Source organism: Chionomys nivalis, chromosome 1 (genome assembly GCF_950005125.1).
Source record: "Chionomys nivalis chromosome 1, mChiNiv1.1, whole genome shotgun sequence".
NCBI lineage: Eukaryota > Metazoa > Chordata > Mammalia > Rodentia > Cricetidae > Chionomys > Chionomys nivalis.
This window is the reverse complement of record NC_080086.1, coordinates 19,346,927-19,365,409: the sequence shown is the minus strand read 5'-3', so window position 1 is coordinate 19,365,409 and position 18,483 is coordinate 19,346,927. Positions and strand designations below refer to the sequence as shown.

General features: G+C 36.1%; 1 protein-coding gene across 1 annotated transcript; it reads left to right on the top strand.

Annotated features, from left to right (window-relative positions):
• The first annotated feature begins 4,764 nt into the window (after positions 1-4,764).
• LOC130885274 (killer cell lectin-like receptor 4) lies at positions 4,765-13,917 on the top strand. Its single transcript, XM_057786734.1, has 5 exons — positions 4,765-4,879; positions 6,214-6,273; positions 10,727-10,869; positions 12,744-12,847; positions 13,854-13,917. Exons 1-5 carry the CDS (start codon positions 4,765-4,767, stop codon positions 13,915-13,917), a joined length of 486 nt encoding a protein of 161 aa, XP_057642717.1.
• The last annotated feature ends 4,566 nt before the right edge of the window (positions 13,918-18,483 follow it).

Below are 18,483 nucleotides of genomic sequence, written 5' to 3'. Positions count from 1 at the left end.
TTTTTTTTTTTTAAAAAAAAAAAAAAACTTTTTTATAGGTATGATTGTTTTGCCTGCATGTATGTCTGTGTACCAGATAATGAGCTTATTACTCCTCAGTGCTAGAGATGAAGTCAAACACCCTGAAACTGAGCATACAGATGGTTCTTAAGCCCTGTGTGGGTTCAGGAAATCAAAATTAGGTCCTTGGGAAGAGCAGCCAGTTCTCTTACCTGCTTTGCCAAGTATCTAGTTCACTATGTGAACATTTTTTATCAGGAACATGAACAATAGACAATATTATTTGCATATTGAACTATTAGAAACCTGTGTCTTCACTTAAAAAGTGTGAGAGTTGCTTTGAAGAGTTAAGGTGCAAGTTACACCACAGATTCCTTTGATTGTTTAAATAGTTGAATTCCTAGGCCTACTAGATAATTAGCCAGAATAAAACATCTTATCATAATATAAAATACACAAAGTGAAAGAATGATGTGAGGGTTGGAACCAAGTGGCTTATACTGTAACAAAAGAATTCACAAATTGGAGGGAGGAGAATCAGGAGGCCAGGCCTGTCTCAGCTACAAAGTCAGTTCTGGGCCATAATGAACCATCAGACCATGTGTCAGAAAAAAAAATTAAATGTAAAAGAAGGCTTTGAGAAGGATGATCTGAGCCTGCAGACTCCACAGAGGATGTAGTGGAGTTGGACTGGATCTGAAGAGGCAAAAACTTAGTTACAGATTTCATTCCCCAATATGGAAGAGCCTAGTTATTCATTTGAAACCATTTAGGGGTCCCTTTATTACTCTTACTGAATTCCCAAAAATGTCTTTCTCATTTCCTTGCTCTTGGTGCTTCTGGACCAGCAAGACACACTAGCACTATAGGTAAACAGTGTTTGTGTAGGCACAATAACAGAGTATAAGAACAGCTCTGATTATAAATGCTAGGACACATCAGGTGCCTATGGGCACAGGAAATCTTAAAATAGGGTTTTTTTTCGTTTTTGATTTTCTTGCTTTAAGAAGTGTGAAGTTTAGTGTTGTCAACTTTTAGCCTTTGAAGAGAAGTAACATAGGTGGGAAACTAACCAAGAAAAACAGTTTCCCCAGCGAAGTGTTTCAAACCAAATTTCTCAGTGGACTCTTAGCTATTCCATATAACCTCCTCAGCTTGGGCAGGAAGAGCAGTTTTCAGAGGTGAAATGATAAAGGCTGCTGAGGGCTGAGGTTGTGACCAGAGGTTAGAAGGTGTGATTGTACTGATGTGCACAGCTTCCTAGTTGCAGTCTCATCAGAAGTGAGTGTGCACATGATGCGGCTTTCCAAATAAAAGTGTTTCTAGCAGCAAGGATCCAGAAACATAGATATATAGTGGAATATATATTTATGTTTATCTGTATGTGCTTTTGCACAAAAGCGAAGTTAGAAGAAAACAACTAAAGAAAATGAAAAAGATTTTTAAATTTCTCAACTTTCTGTTTTATTAGCTGATTGTGATTGAGTTTCATACATCCTTTTTGTTCTCTAGTTTGCTCAAAGAACTGCAGTGTGTCAATAAATTAGTTGTGCAAAGACTCGATATTTAATGTAATCATCTTCATTTGAAGACGTTGTAAGAAACTCAGAGCTTCATAATAAACAGAAGATAAAATTTGCAGCTGTTCCTTTACTTGCCATCCCAGTTATTTGTATGATTCTGTCTCCACTATGTATGCAGTTTCTGTTTATACTATTGTCCCTGTTCATCAAACACACTGCTGACACCATATCTCTTGTCCATTCTGCTGTCACAGACAGGATGGAAAGGATGTTGAGCGTGTATCACAGTTTCAGAGAGAGAGGAGATAAACAACACTCCTACATGTTCTTGTGCTCTGCATTTGCTCCGTATTTCTCCTGAGCACCACAGCCTCCCATCAAGGATGGGAATCAGAAACTGTCTCAACAGCATCAACCTTTCTGTGAACAGTTTGATGTGAATCCTCAGACCTGAGGTCGTCAGTGATGTTTTTCTCACTACAGTGAATTTCTCAGATCCTTGGTTTTACTTATACAAAACAACCTGCCATCACAGTATCTTAGGTTCCTTTTCTGTTATGATAAAACATAGACAAGCCAGCATAGGGAATGACGGGTTCATTTACACTCACAGTTCAAGTTTATAGTCCTTCATGGTAAAGAGGTAAATGTAGCTGGAACTTGAGGCAGATGATTGCATTTCATCATAGCAAACAGAGAGAAATTAATGAGTGACTGTACTCAGCTTGCTCTCTTCATTTATACAGTCTGGAATTCCAATGTAGGAAAATAGCACCAGGTAGAATGGATGGATCTTCCTGCCTCGATTAACCTAGCAAATATAATCTTTCATAGTCTTTTTCAGAGCTAAATCTAGCCTAGAGAATTTCTGATAGTTGTGACCAAGTCTTATCTCTGCTTGATCTTGTCAAGTCCACAATACTAACTATCACTACCAGTTTGATATGATAGGATAAAGAACCTAGTTCATTGTGTATGCTGGTTCAACACAGTTGCTGTAGCAGAGCGATAGGCTCAGTAAGTTACAATGAAAAGAGGTTTATTTAAGTGCAGATTTTTTAAGGTTGGAAATTTCATTGTCAGTTGTCATCATTTGGGGTGAGGCCTAACATTTGCAGACCCACGACACAAAGTGAAGGGTGATAGTTGCAGATTCACATGTGTAGAACAATGAATGGGATGCATGGGCTTACTTTGTGAAACCCTGCTGTCAGAGAGACGGGGTGCTTTCCAGATAAGGTCTCAATAGCTCTAGGTGTTCTTAAACTCAATACATAGTAGACCAGGCTGTCCTTGCACTTTGGATTATTCTTAATAATAATCCAAAGTGTATTATCATGCCTTGTTGCATGTAAGCTTTTGTTTATATAAATCATATTGCAGTCATCATACCTATCACACACACACACACACACACACATTCGTTGTGTCAACTTTTCTAGAAATGTTTATCTGTTACGCAGAACCAAGATTGATGATGCAGGAAAATATTGAATTTGAATCCAGCCTGGGCTGCATAATGAATTCCAGACCATTATTAGTATAGAACATGATTCTGTCTGAAATATAACCAAAAATATCAAACCAGCAAACAAACAAATAAGCAAGTCCTCAAAAGTTGAACACGTAGCTCACAGTTCATTTCGTGTGGAGGACGTGAAAGAGCTTGGGTTTAATAGCCCAGCCTCATAGAAATGACTGCAATGAAACCACCTAATGTAGAAAGACATCAACTTTCATTGTAAACATGTGTGGATTAAAGGGTAGATCAGTAAACACCAAGAAAATCATAATGGGAATGTGACTGTATTATGGCATTCCTAATATACATTGACTTCAATAGACAAAATTAAAAAAATAAACTGTGACATTTCCTCTGAAATATTAATAAATATAAATCTAAGATAAAATTCCTGAAAATTATTAAAATTTGGAACTGAAGAACGTAGTCATCCCATTTATTCTATATACCCTTATATTCATATAGAGCTGTTTAAGTCATTTCTTCTAAACAATGGCTTCTTTTAATCACATTATATTTTAACTGAAAATATTGACAGTGTTTTCTCAAAATGTATCTTCCTTTATCCTTTCAATCATGAAATACTGGTAAAAATGTGATCCAAATTTCAAGTACAGGAATGCATAGTTCATGATTCCGATCTTTCAGTATCAGCTTTCAACATACAATTTCCTCTTTTCACTTTGGTCAAGGGGAGGGGCAGAACTTTAAGCGTTGGAGTATCTTGCAGAAGGGACTCTCTTCTGTGTTTCATTTGGAGCTTCTGAGGGAAACCAGAACAGGAAAGGACAACTTGTTCTACATTCCCAGTTTCCTCCACCTTCATCACCACCTGGATGGGCTATAGGTAACAGCAATTTTGATTCCTTCAGACACTTCTATACAGGATCATACTTATTCTATAGAAATACCATTCAGTTACAAATGGCCGGCATGACAGTAACAGAGATAGGAAAGACAGTTGATCATATTAGGACTGTATTAGGTCTGCCTGTGAAAGTTGGAATTTAGCTTCAAGAGAAGAATTTCTTTTATTGTGCTTATTTTTGTTGTGTGTGTGATATAGAGTGATCAGTAGAATTAATTAGTTGGTGATTAGTTCAAGTGGTTTATATACTTTCTTCTGCACTTTGTAGAATTTTATAATAGGAAGACATTTTATTTTTAGGGAATTCATGAAATTGTAATTGAGCCGGGCGGTGGTGGCGCACGCCTTTAATCCCAGCCCTTGGGAGGCAGAGGCAGGTGGATCTCTGTGAGTTCGAGACCAGACTGGTCTACAAGAGCTAGTTCCAGGACAGGCTCCAAAACCACAGAGAAACCCTGTCTCGAAAAACCAAAAAAAAAAAAAAAAAAGAAATTGTAATTGAGTTTAGAAAATTTCATCAATGAAAATGTGTTAGGTATACTTGAAATGAATTGAGATCACCAAATTTTTAATATTAGCTGTTTATTTACTGCCCCTTCAAATACTGTTTAATGGAAGAGACAAGATAAATTATAAGTACTTATGATTTAATAATTTGTTTATTAATTGTCATTTGTTTTGGAAGTCAGCCACCTTCCACACTCTTTACAGCATTCAGATCTTTAAAGGAGTTAATAATCTTCCACCCTAAAATTCTGGAATGTTTTAAACTTGGACATTTTAATTTTTTATTTAGCTAGACATCATCCCAAGACAATATTTTAATTTAAGCCTTCTTGCTTCTGCCCAAAATGAGGAATCAACACGTGATATATTCAAACTCAAGAGTTTTTGAGTCCTCTTCAGAGTCACAGAGTCCAGCCAGTCAGGATGAGACTCACGGTTCTAGAGAGGTTTGCCAGAAAGGTGAGTGCTCTCCTCCTAGGCACTGTACAAAACAGACATTGCAAACTGATGATTATCAACTGATAATAGGTGATCACTGCTCGAAGAAGTGAAGACTTAGAAGCGTTTATTTAAAAAGTAAAATTTGAGACTGAAAAAATCAATAATTTATTAGTCTTGTGTTATTTTTTTTTTTTTAAGTGAGGATCTCAAGTAGCCAGGACCTATATTAACTGTGCTATGTGGTAAAAAGTGGCCCAGAATCCGTGATTATCCCAGCTCAGGCTCCCAAATGATGGGATTACTATTGTGAGCCAACTAGCCTGAATTGAATACATTTTTATAAATTTGAGAAACCATCAGCTTTTAATTAATTTTATCAAGTTATGATTTAAAATATAAGGCCTTCAGAAATGAACTACATTCTGAAGAAACACCAAACTTTCTAAAGAAATAAAACCTTAAAGAAATGAAAAGTATAGCTGGGCAGTGGTGGTGCACACCTTTAGTCCCAGACCTCAGGAGGCAGAGACAGACAGATTTCTGTGAATTTGAAGCCAGTCTGGTCTACCAGAGCTTGTTCCAGGACAGGCTCCAAAGCTATAGAGAAACCCAGTCTTGAAAAAACAAAACAAAACAAAACAAACAAATAAATACAAAAAGAAAAGAAAAGAAAAGTATGTGTTAAGAGCATATCTCTTTCTGAACAAGATATTGCAATGCCAATCAACAGTCAGGTCAGAAGAGAAGTCGAAAGTCATTACTCTCATCCCTTGTCCTTCAAATATTGTCCCATTCAGTGTCTAAACTGAAAACTTCTGCTATGTTAGTGTGGTGATAATAAGATGCAGGACCCTAGAACCCAAGACCTTAAGTCACAAGGATAAATATTTTATTTTCTGAGAAAAACATAAATGATAGACAGGGAAAGAGATATCCACTTATGGGCTCATTCCTAGAAGAGATTTATTTTCTCTATCACGTGTAATCAATTGCCTGGGATCATGTTGAGATTTCCCCTGTCCTTATTGGCATGTTCTCTGGTGTTGTAGTTGAGCTAGTCTTGCTTAGGTTATGCTATTTTTGAGATAGCTGAATGCAGCTAACTTATCTTGAGTCTCTGTATTTAACAATGTTTAGTCCTCTCTTCTGAGCTGTTCCTGAACATTAGGTGTAGGAGTTAGTTTGTATTCTGGAATTTTGATTAAAACATTAGAGTTTATCATCTCTTTGTCATATGAAGCTCCAGGTTATGGCTAGTAGTGAACCATGGGATTGTCCTGGGGATAATTCTCTTACCAATTTTGATGTTTTTAGAGTTATATCTCTTACAATTTCCTTACATCTCATTGCAGTGGCTCTTGGGATCCTTTGCTTACTTCTGATGACGGCAATTGCAGTGTGGCTAACATACAGTGAGTAATTTGCATACATCATTTTCCTTGATAATGCCAACAGACACTAATTATGCCACAGAGGTCATACATTGTCCATTATTTTGTCTGTCATCAAGTGACATTCCAGGTGGCCCAGAATTTGAAAGTTATTTTTTCCCCTGGAATCCTGAACCCTTGGACATTACAATGACTCTGGGGCTGCTTGTCTTACTGAGAATAATATTCCCTGTGATAACATATGTATTGCTGATGTTCTGATTTCTGCTTCAGTGATAATGAATCTTACATAGACAGCCTGTAAAAAGTAGCAGTCCAAAATAAATTACATTGTTTTATGGATTTCTTTCAAAATTTTATATCAAGGACATGATTAAGTGAAAAGATGGAATCTGTACTCAGAAATTAAAAGTTCTAGAACTTCACCTTTACCTTTTGTTTGATGTCCTCACATCCATAGAGAAAACCACTGATGGGCTAAGCAACAACAAAGCTGCAAATCTGCATATGATTGTCTCTTCTCCTGTGGGTACTCCATCTGTTCTAATGATAACTGTGGTGTTACTTCATGTTTCTTAGTTCAAATTCCCAAACTGTATTGTTTCTATGACTATTTTACTTAAATATTTATTTGTAAGTTTTTTACTACAAAATTGAAGTAATCAGAACATAAGGTGCTTGCATCATAATATTTTTTAGCTATTTCATCTACTTTACACTGAAGCTGCCAATTGTGATAAGTTCATGTTTCCATTCTTATAGTGAGTTAAATGAAGAGTTGTTTTTTATGTGTCAAAATAGCAATTAAAGTAATGATATGTATTTCCTGTCAACTTGAAGATTTTCTCTAACCTTAAATTTCAATATTTACTCATTATAAGCATTTTTTTAAATTATACCTACTACTAAGTTTAGTTCTTCAGTATAAAAGAAAAACATGAACTGCGAAAAACTCTTAACAGCCTCAACCTAATGTATCAAACCATGGAAAAGGACAGATACTTAATGGAAAAATGCTGAGAAATAAACCTAGAAAGTGTGGTGACCTCAAACATCAAAAGGAACTGGAGTCCCTCAACAGAGAATGAAACAAATGCTGTAGGGAAGATGAGCTTTGTTCGTTTGTTTGTTTTTTGTTATTTGACTTACATAGGGCACACAGGTAATGAGGGGATCTTGAATAAGGAACTGCATTATTCTGTATGGTTTCTTCTCCAGAAGCTTTGAAGTTCAGATAGCAACTTATGAGGCTGGTGATCTGCGGCTTAATAGTTGGGCTTCCTTATTTCATGTAGGGGCCTGAAATCCTGGAAATTACTGTTTGAATTAGGACAATCTTAGAGGTTCTAGAACCCCGTGGCTATTCTTTCTTCTACTGCTTCCAGAAGATAGACAAGTTAGCACCCCTGAAAATGAATGCTTTAGTTTATGAGCAAATCCAAGTCTCCAACTTTGTTCTTGAAGAACATGGAATTTTCCAGTAAGAGTATATTTACCAGAAATTTAGTATGAAATAGAATAAGGTATTTAAATTATTACAGTAATAAATAGAAGTGTGTGTGTGTGTGTTTCCTCAATAGCTGGTATGAAATATGTTGCCAGTTTGTGACCAAGTCGTACTTCCTGCAAGCATGGAGGAACTATACAATGGTGCCAACACTCATGCACTTCTGCTAGGGATCCCACTAGTAATAGGAAAAGAATTAAAATGTTATGTGCTGTGAGAAACCTTCCTTACCTTGCATTATGACTGGTTTACGTTAATTAACTGCTTATCAATTATTATTAACATTCATTCAGGTTTTAATGTTTACCAAGAGCTTTTGCATATGGTCTCTACTCACAATAGGAGTGCAGATTCTCATTGTACAAGGACAAATAGTATTTTTAACCTTATGCATTAAAATATGTGAAAAAAGCACCAAAAAATCTTTGAAACATTCCAAACTAATAAAATATGTTTTATGTTATGATTTTAGAATAAAATAACTATCACTTCCAATTATAGCACCATTCTGTAATGCTTTTGATTAGACGGCCAAGGCAGGAGGATTTTATATTTGAAGACAGTCTGGGCAGTCCAGCAAATTCCAAGAAAGCCTGAGCTACACAGTGATAAAACTCCACAGAAGAAAGATCAGAGACAAAGTTTGTTGATAGAGCAAGGCCAACTCCAACACTTCACAAAACAATCATATTGAATTGTTATTGCTATTCAAACTTCAAGCATTTTAATGTATTTAACTTGACATGCTTGGGGATATGGGTGTACCCTTGAAGGCATCTCTCCAGTCACCAGAAAAGTTCATCACTTTCAAAAGCTTCCTTGTGAGTCTCTTACTTGTTGTCTTAAGGAAAGAGCATTTAAAACAGACCCCATAACAACTCTGAGTGAGTCAATTGAGATGTTATTTTTTATAATCTCAAAATAGTAATTGAAGTAATGGTATATGTTAACAACATAAGGCTTTTTCTTATATCTTAAATGTAAATATTTAGTATTAATAACCATTTTGAGTTGTATCCTTTTAAATGTAGTTTTTCAAGATAAATATGACCTAATGAAATGTCAAAACAACCTTGATCAAAGCACTGGACAAAATACCGGCACCTCAGATAAAATATTGACAAAAAAGTCATCAGAGTATGAAGGCTACAAAAATCAGGAGGAACAGAACAGATGCTGTTTGAAAACTAAGGCTTTTTTAGATTATGGAAAGTACACAGGTAAGGAGGAGATCTTGAATAAGGAATTGCATTGTTCTGTGTTGATTCTTCTCCAAAAGACTTGAAGTCAAGTTATCAGGTTACAGTCCTGGTAATCTGTTGGGTAATGGTTTGGGTTCCGTATATCCTGTAGGGGCAGAATCCCAGAAATGCCTTTTTGAATTAGGAACATCTTACAGTTTCTAGAACTCAGTGACTGTTCTGTCTCCTACTGCTCCCAGGAAAGGCAGCTCAAACCAGCACAGCTGAGAATTCAAGTTGTTTTCATCTGTGAGCAAATCTAGGTCCCCCTTCAGTTGTTAACAGAATGTGGGAGTTCCAAATAAGAGAGTGTTTTCCAAATTCCTAGGCTGATATGGACTTAGAACATTTATGTGGACACAGTAATAAAAATAATTGTTTGTATGTTTGTTTTCCTTCTGCTTTGGTATCAGAAAGTTGGTTTCTTTGTGACCAGAGTGTCCTCCGTACAGTACACATGAGAGCTTCACCATGGTGCTCATACTGCTGTATGTCTATCAGTGACACAAAGATAAAAATATCTAATGTTACAAGAAATCTTCCCTTGCATCATGACTGGTTAACTATAATTGATACAGTTTACCATTAATTATGAAGTATTTTTCAGACTTTTTAGTTCACCAAGAACTCTTGCATATGATCTCACTTATTTGATAGCAGGAATTGACAATCTTTACTAGTTAAAGACTAATAATATCTTTAAAACTGGTAAATTTAAAATATAAATAAATAAGTAAATAAAGCTTCAAAAATAATCCTTGAGGCATTCCAAACTCATCAAAAATGTTTTGCCTTATTGTATTAGAATAAAATAACTATCAACTCTAAGTGGTAGCACAATTCTCCAATGCTTGTGATTAGAACACAGAGGAAGGACAATTGCAAATTTGAGGACAGTCTTGGAGTCTAGTAAATTCCAAGGGAGCCTGAACTACACAGTGATGTTAACTCGGCACAGAAAAATAAGGGTTGGACATAAATGTTTATTAATAGAGAGGCGGTATCCTCACGAACAGAGTAAACAAATAAATGTAGCTAAGAAACCACACGTTTTAATGTATTCAAATTTGACACTTTGAGGCTGTGAGTGTACTACTGAAGGCATGAGAACATAAAATCGCCATCAAAAGCTTCCTTATATGTCTCTTATTTCTATTAAGGTAAAAGCATCTAACATAGACCACAGCACAGCTGTACATGCATAATAGATGTGGGCCACTGACACTAAGTGATCAGCAGTCAGGAGTTACCTGATAGACTTATAGGTGTTTTTAGGTGCTAGGTGTTAGGTATGGTTTCATTGTATAACCAAAGCTCACTTGGAATATACTGTATAGGCAAGGCTGGCCTGGAATTCACTGTTTAACCAAGGCTGACCTCAAACTGGAGGTGAACTTCCTGCCTCAGCCTAAATAGAGATGGATTTATGGGCATAAGCCATGCCCCGCTGGATTTACTTCCCTATCAAGGGTAGATAGTATTCCTTTGTGTATACATGATACATTTTTTCTATTGATTCATCCGTAATGAACACTTAAATCATATTCACATTTCTATTATAAATGGTGCTGCATAGAGCACAGGTGTAAAGGGGTCACTCAGCATTCTAGAATCTCAATTCCTGAGAGCTATGAGATGTTACTCAGTTATAAATGTGTAATAAATACAATATTCTAATAATAGAACACCTGAAATTAAGATTTTCACAATTCTTTCTCTGTTGTAGGCAAATGTGCTGAAGCACGCTTGTTCTGCTGTGGAATAAAATGTTATTATTTCATCATGGACAATAAACCCTGGAAGGACTGTAAGCAGACCTGCCAGGACTGCAGCTTATCCCTTTTGAAGATAGATGATGATGATGAACTGGTACTGTAGACTCTTAACATGTCCATTTATTCTCTTAGACTCTGTTTCTAAATCTTGGATAAAGAAATATTAACCTCAGGCAGGCTTATTGAAATAGAGACCTTCAAGGATTAGATATAGTTGCCTTTAATAAGAGCAAATACTTTATTAAGGGTCTCTCAGGATACCCCTCCTGATTCTAGATTAGTTGTCAGGACACGGGGTCTGTGATGGGGAGGCTCTACTTAAGAGACAGCCCTCTTTGCAAACTCCCCTGTTTCTCATGAATCTGCAGGAGTCACTCAGAGAAGCATGTTTTCCCTTATGATGTTATTATTTTATTACTTTATTACAGCACGTTCTGTGACTGACATTTATGTATCTCCATAGAGGGCCAGCTACACACAGAAAGGCAAATGTCTTGGGTTTGTTCTTTGGAACCCAGAAGTGAGACTGCCTGAGATGAGTAATTGAATGGCAGTGGGGAATGTAACTGACCAATGGGCCAACCTGCAAAGTGTACATTATATGAGACCATGGAATGAAATAATTTTTCTGGTTAGAACCATGCTGATTTTCACTGAATCTGTCCATAATACTTACCTCATGATATTCTAATGTTTCACAAAATGTTATCTCTCTTTAGAAATTAGTATGAAGGGAAAACAAGTGGCCAATATACTGACATTAGATGTTTACATTTTCAGTATAAAAATTTTTTCAAAGGCAGGCAGTGGTGGCTCATTCTTTAGATCCCAGAACTCAGGAGGCAGAGGCAGAGAGATCTCTGTGAGTTCAAAACCAACCTGATTTACAAGAGCTAGCTCCAGAACAGGACTCAAAGCTAGAGTGAAAACCTGTCTCAAAAATCGAAAAAGAAAAAATCAAAAATCAAACAAAGAAAGAAATCTCTTCAAATATATAAAAGGTCTTTTTCTAAAGAAATGATTGAATGGTCAGCTGGAAATCCTTTTCATTTAGAACTTGATGAATAATACTCCACCAAAGTAATACATGCTGAATAATTACAGCATAAAATAAATTTTATGAGACATAATAATATAATTTTCCATTTGATACCGTAAACATAGATAAATTTAAAATCATACCCTAAAATATAGTCAATAGTTTTATTAGCCATCACGGCCAACTATGTCACATTCAAGACACATAAATTTCTTCCACAACCTCCCACTTCCTCAAGTTCTGTCACTTTTAGATCTGAAAAATAGCATGGCTTTCTCATTAGAACATAGAGGATAATGCACAGCTTTTCATGGTATTTTTCATCTTAGTGAATTTGGTTTGAAGACTGAGTTCACTTAAGATGAACATTTCTTGTCCTTGGACTTCCCACAGGGTAGGGACCCCTGACTGCTCTTCGGGGTGATGATGGAGGGGGACTTTATTAAGGGAGAGGGAGGAAAATGAGAGCGGTGGTGGGGAGGAGGCAGAAATCTTTAATAAATAAAAGATGAATGCTTCTCACATGCCTCCATAGTCTTCTGAAATATGAAATTGTATAATTTCATGAAGCATCAAACTTACTTAAGGAGCTGGATATACAATGTGCATTTAGTGATTGAATCAGGGAGAATGTGAGTTCAAGGGCAGTCTTGGCTACACACTGAGCCTTTCTCTGAGAATCACAGATGTAAATCTTTTCATGAAAGTAGTATCTCTAGACACTTGATGCTTCATTTTAAATAACTTATGCAACTCTCGTTCTGACATAACATGAGAAATCACTTTAAAAATCAACTTGGAGGAACTGAAGGGCTGGAGGACAGGACAGAAAAGAGATGACATGAAAATATCAAGAACCTATTATAGCTGTTCTTTTCTCATCAAACAGAAAAATTTTATCGTAAGATAAATTTTTATTTTCCTTACAGAAGTTTCTAAAGTACCAGTTTACTACAAACAGTTTCTGGATTGGATTATCTTATGAAATAAGCAAAAGCAAATGGGAATGGATTGACAATGGCACATCTAAATTGTAAGTTTCCTGAACCCTTAAATTCTAACACTGGTGCCTGAGTAGGTAGGATTGTGTGCAAAGGCTTTTCTCTCATTATACTTTTCTCATTTTCTATGAACCTCAGGGGTAGGGAAAAGAAGCAGAAGGCAGTATCTGAACAAGTGATAGACAGGAAATAGAAATGTGTGGGAGCTGATGGCCAGTGATGTAATACTGAACACAGCTCAGGATTGTGTGTTGTAAGATGCACAGGGCACAACAAAAAAGACCCAAAGTTTAAGATAATGTGAAGTGATTTGATCTTCATGGATGATACAATGAGTGTGAGTATCTTAAACATTCATGACTTGTTTCTGTAGTAATTTTATATAATTTTAATTTATAAATATAGAAATATATACATATATGTTTATATGTATACATATCTACTTTACATTTCAAGGTGCTTTAGTCTATAAGCTCTGAGCTTGCTCAATTCTGACATGGCAGAAAGCTGTTTATTGATTTTCTTTATAAATAATATTTATTAAAAATCTCATATATATACATAATGAAATATTAACCTATCTATCCCCTATTTGCCCTCTCAAGCTTCCTCTTACTATACCCCAAATTTTTCCCTGGTACATGTATAATGGACATTCACTGGAGCAAGGATACCTGGCCAAAACCTTTATAAGAAATGTATCTGCCATTTACAGCCGCTATCACCTAACAATAGTCACTCATTAAAAGATACAGAATCCCTCCCCATCTATGCTGGAATTTTGGCCAGTTTGATCTTGTTCAAGTCTCACATAGGTAACCACAGCTGCTGTGAACTTGTGAGTGGGAAAGCCTTGTCATGTCCAGATGGCAGGATTGCACAGAGCATCAACTGGCTCTCATATTTTTTCCACTTCCTCTGTCCTGCTGTTCCCAGAGACTTGGGGTGGTTTTGAGGGGGAAGAAGTTGATGTCCCTGTAACTCTAAACACATTTTTCTTCTCTTCTGAACTTTGACTGCTTCCCTTGCTCTGTGCAGATTACTGCCTACTGCAAAAGAAGCTTCTCTGACCAAGGTAGAAAACAGCTACATGCCCACTTAACAAAATAATTGTAGCAGGTTCCACCTTAGGGCCCTTGACCTCCACAAAAATGGGTTTTTGATTTGAATTACAATACCAAACATTATCCCTCATGTATTAAAAATCTCAACTCCAATAAGAAAGCAGTCCCATAATAATGGTCCCACTGGGCACATCTTGCCTAGCAGGCCAGTATTGTAGCATGCTGGGTTCAGTGCTGGGTAAGACCGTTAATATCTTTTCTCTTCCAGCAGCACCTTGTCATCCTTTGAAAACTAGCCCAGGTAAAGTTGTTTCCTGATTGATTTGAAATTGATTTCTCTATGTCCTGAAAACAAATTGTGTGCTGTCTTCAGCTTACAGATCTTATCATGTTGCTAGGGGTTAACCAAGCACAATGGCAAAATGCCTTGTTGTTTTGCTGACCTCTGTGGTCTCTCTGACCAGTAATTCCCCTAGGTGTGTCTCCTGATTTATACTTTGATTTTCTCTTAATAATTATTTTTTCTTATTCATTTTTCAGTCATATTTTAATATTCAATTACATTTTCAATTGACTATATTTTGATCACCTTTCCCAACCCCTAACACATCCCACATTCTTCTCACCTCCCTGCCCATCTAAAATCAAGTTCTTTCCTTTGTTCTGCAAAAATAAAAACAAAAAACAAAAAACCCAAACTACCTAAGTATAAAAGATCCTGCATTGTGTTGTCCAAAAACAAGTTTATTAACTAATGGTGGTCTGTTAGTCCTTTTATAGACCCTTAGCTTCAGTTAAAACACCTTTTATCCTTGCCTCTTTTTTATCCCCAAGTGATATTGTCATTTGATCTTTTAATCCTCAGAATTCATCCCTCTATTTGCATTTCACATATATCAATTCCTCATGCTTATTGATGGTTTTAGAAATACTAATATTGAAATTTCTCTCAAACGAATTCAGTGTTTGTCCTCCAATAACATTGGAAAACATGTATATGTGTATGTGTATATATCTATATGTATGTGTATGTATTTTAAAAACACAGTGTTTATTATCCAATTCCTACAATGTGACTATCCAAAGAGCCAAAAAAAAAAAAATACTGTTTTATTTTAGAGGGTTGCCTATTCTTCTATTTTTAAAATTTTTTTGCCACGTGGTGGTGGTGCATACCTTTAATATCAGCACATGGTGGCAGACACAAGCATTTCTCTGTGAGTTTAAGATCAAACTTGTCCACAAATTAGTAGTCAGAGCTGTTGCACAGAGAAACCTGTCTTTAAAAAGCAAAAATAAATAAATAAAATAATTTTAATTAATTAACTATTTTCTTCCAGTCTAGTTACATCGTTACAGTCTTCCCTCCCTCCCTCATCTTTTTTCAGTCCCTCTTTCACCTCTCTTTTTCTTCCATGCTCTAATCTACTCCCCCTCCTTTCTCTTCTAAAAAGGGCAGTCCTCCTCCCATGTAGGCATCTTGTTTCCAATTGAAGCTGGATAAGGCAACCCACTATAAGGAAAGGGTCCTTTTTGTACACTGTGAAGATGTGTGGCTATTACTGGTTCAAAAAAAAAAAAAAAAAAAAAAAGAGTGGCCAACAGCTAGGCAGGATTCCCAGTCACAGAGGACATTGATAAGAAGAAGGGAGGAGGCACAAGCAATTGCCAGCAGACAATAAAAAGGGCTGCATGTTTTTGCAGGTAAAGCTTTGTCAGAAAACCTTTCTAAAATGAGACACACTTGCCTCCTGCAAACAAAGCCCACTGGAGAAAATGCTGCTACTAAGAAGTCATACATAACTCTGTTCTTTTGTTTCTAGAATTACTTCCCGTGGTCTGTCAGGATTTAAGTGTATCCATGTGTATCTTATGAATAGTTACTGTCTCCTGGGTCTTTTCCTCTTTGTCAACATTCAATACACATGCTTAATTGATTTTACCCATAATCATACCTCGTGATTAACTAATGTGTGTGTTCATTTCCACTTTATCTTACCCGTTCTGTCTATGCCCCAATACCAATTAGCATAATTTATGTCTTTTGATGTTCCTGTGGTAAATCTAAATACTTTATTTTTAACAACTTGAATCAAGGGCTCAAAAAATGGTGAACTTTTGTTGAAGGTTTATCCCTTTGACATCTCAGCCTATACAGTATAAATTTTATTCACTGTTTTACCTTCTTTTGCAGAGGTTCTCATCAGCCTAACCTTGTGAAAGCTCACTAGGTTGCCAAAATCACGGGACCTTGTGCTGTGTTCCACATTTACTTTATTTTTTATTTTTAAAATGTCTTTATTTCAAAAAGAATAATAGGAAATCAGTTTTACTGTGAAATTATCTTTTGGTGATAGCTAAAATTATATTTACTTGAAGATAAAAATTAACAGAGTGGAATATATAAGGAGTTGAATTGTAATCAAGACACCAGTCTTGTTTTTTTATATTTATTTCTTTATATGAATGTATACAACTGTGTGCCAAAGCCACAACACATTAGTATTAAAAGGCAATTGAAGGATTCACTTTTCTTTTTCTTCTATGTTGTATCTCAGGTTTGAAATCAGGCTGTCAGATTTAGCAGCAATGGTCCATGCACTGAGCCATGTCACTGGACCATTACATTTCTAAATGAGTTTAGAGAAAACGAAAGAACTTTTAGCAAAATACTTGCAATTAAGTCCATATTCTGTATATTTTAGTCAATAAACATTGTTTTTAATATCATTGAATACAACAATAAAGGATTCATATTTTATTAACTGTCCATTATATGTTTTGCATTATAGTGATTTGATGAAATTAAAATTATTAAAAGAAAATGGAAGCTGTGCATGGCTCAGTTTTCGAGGAATACAGGAAGGTGACTGTGCTACAAATCACCCCTGCATCTGTGAAAAGAGAATGGATTGATTTCCTGGTTCAGTATACAGTATGAAGGGAAAGTAAAAAGTGGAACATTTTATCATCTTTGCTGATATCCTGTGATGATTTGTGACTGCTTAATGACTGAATGTTTTAACCACAGGACTCAGTCAGCCAAGCAAATATGGCATTGAGCTGGAAAAGAAAGGAATGTTCTGCTTAAATCTAACTACACAGCACAATTCACGTTCCTTCTTACTAAAACACAGAACTTTCATCTGGAGAACAAATGCCCTTTGTTTCAAGCCCTAAGGAATCACTCCTTTGTTTCCTGAATGTCACAAAGAAACAAATGCAGAACCGGGATAAATAGCACAAGTAACTCATTATCACTATGATAAACCATTTTAATATTCCACTGCTCTGATATCACAATTAAGAACTAGGATGCTGTTTCAGGGTTCTATTTCTCAGTTGGTTGCTTAGTGTTTGTAAATTAGCTCTCTCTCTCTCTCTCTCTCTCTCTCTCTCTCTCTCTCTCTCTCTCTTTCTTCTCCTCTTCTCTTTCCTCTCTCTCTTTCTCCTTCTGTCTGATCATTTGTTGATGAGTTGAAATCTCCTAGATACAGTAATACTCTTTGAGTCCAGATGGATGTCATGGCACAAACTTATAATTTTATTAGTACTTGAGTTTGAATGCAGTCTGGGCTACATCGTATGCTTCAGGCCATCATGGGCTACAGAAAAACTCTGTCTCATGAAGCATAATAATAATGATGGTGGTAATAATAATACTAAACTGTCCATAAATATTTTCTTTCTAAAATATCTCAATTATAACATCATACTAAAATGATAAAACTCAAGAAATTTAGTATTGAACTAGTCACATGATCCATTTCATACTCCATATTAAAAACTCTCAATTTTCTCGGTTATATCAGTATTAATATTTCTTCACATTCACTATCATTTGTGTCTTCACTTGTAATGTCCTTTATGTCTAAAATGGTTATAGACTTATGATGCCTTCATTTTTTGACCCTGACATTAAAAATATCAAATTTGAGCTTGGAGTGTAATTAAACGTCACCACTGTAAGTCATTGGAAATATGAGTTTATAAACATGTACATATCTCTCCAAACAATTATGCAGGTTAGTTTTATGTCATTTTGACACAAGCTAGACTCATCTGAGAGGAGAGAACCTCATGAGAGAATGTACCTCAAAAAGATCTGGATGTAGACAAGCCTATAGAGACTTCTCTTAATTAGTGACAAATAGAGAGGGCTCAGTCTTTTAGAGGTGGTATGACCTCTGCACTGATGATCCTGTGTTCTATAAAAAGTAGGCTGAACAAGTCTTGGGAAACTTCCAGTAAGCAGCACCTCTTCATGGCCTGTGCATCAGCTTCTGCCTTCTGGTTCTTTGCCAGGTTTCAGTTTTGTCCTGACTTCCTTTGATGATGAACAGCAATGCTGAAGTGTAAGTCGAATAAACATTGTCCTTTCAACTTTCTTTGTGGTCATCGTGTTTCATTACAACAATAGAAACCCCAATCTCTAGGCCACCTTAACCCAGAACAGCCAAGACACGGTGCAGAATATAGGCCAAAGGTTATGGGACTGGGTTGATTTCCTACTCCCTCCCCTTGAAGCCTGGTCTGCTCACAGGAGATGTCCATTGCAGGCAAATTATCCCTTATTCCTAAGAACCTTAGCTCAGGTCATCTTT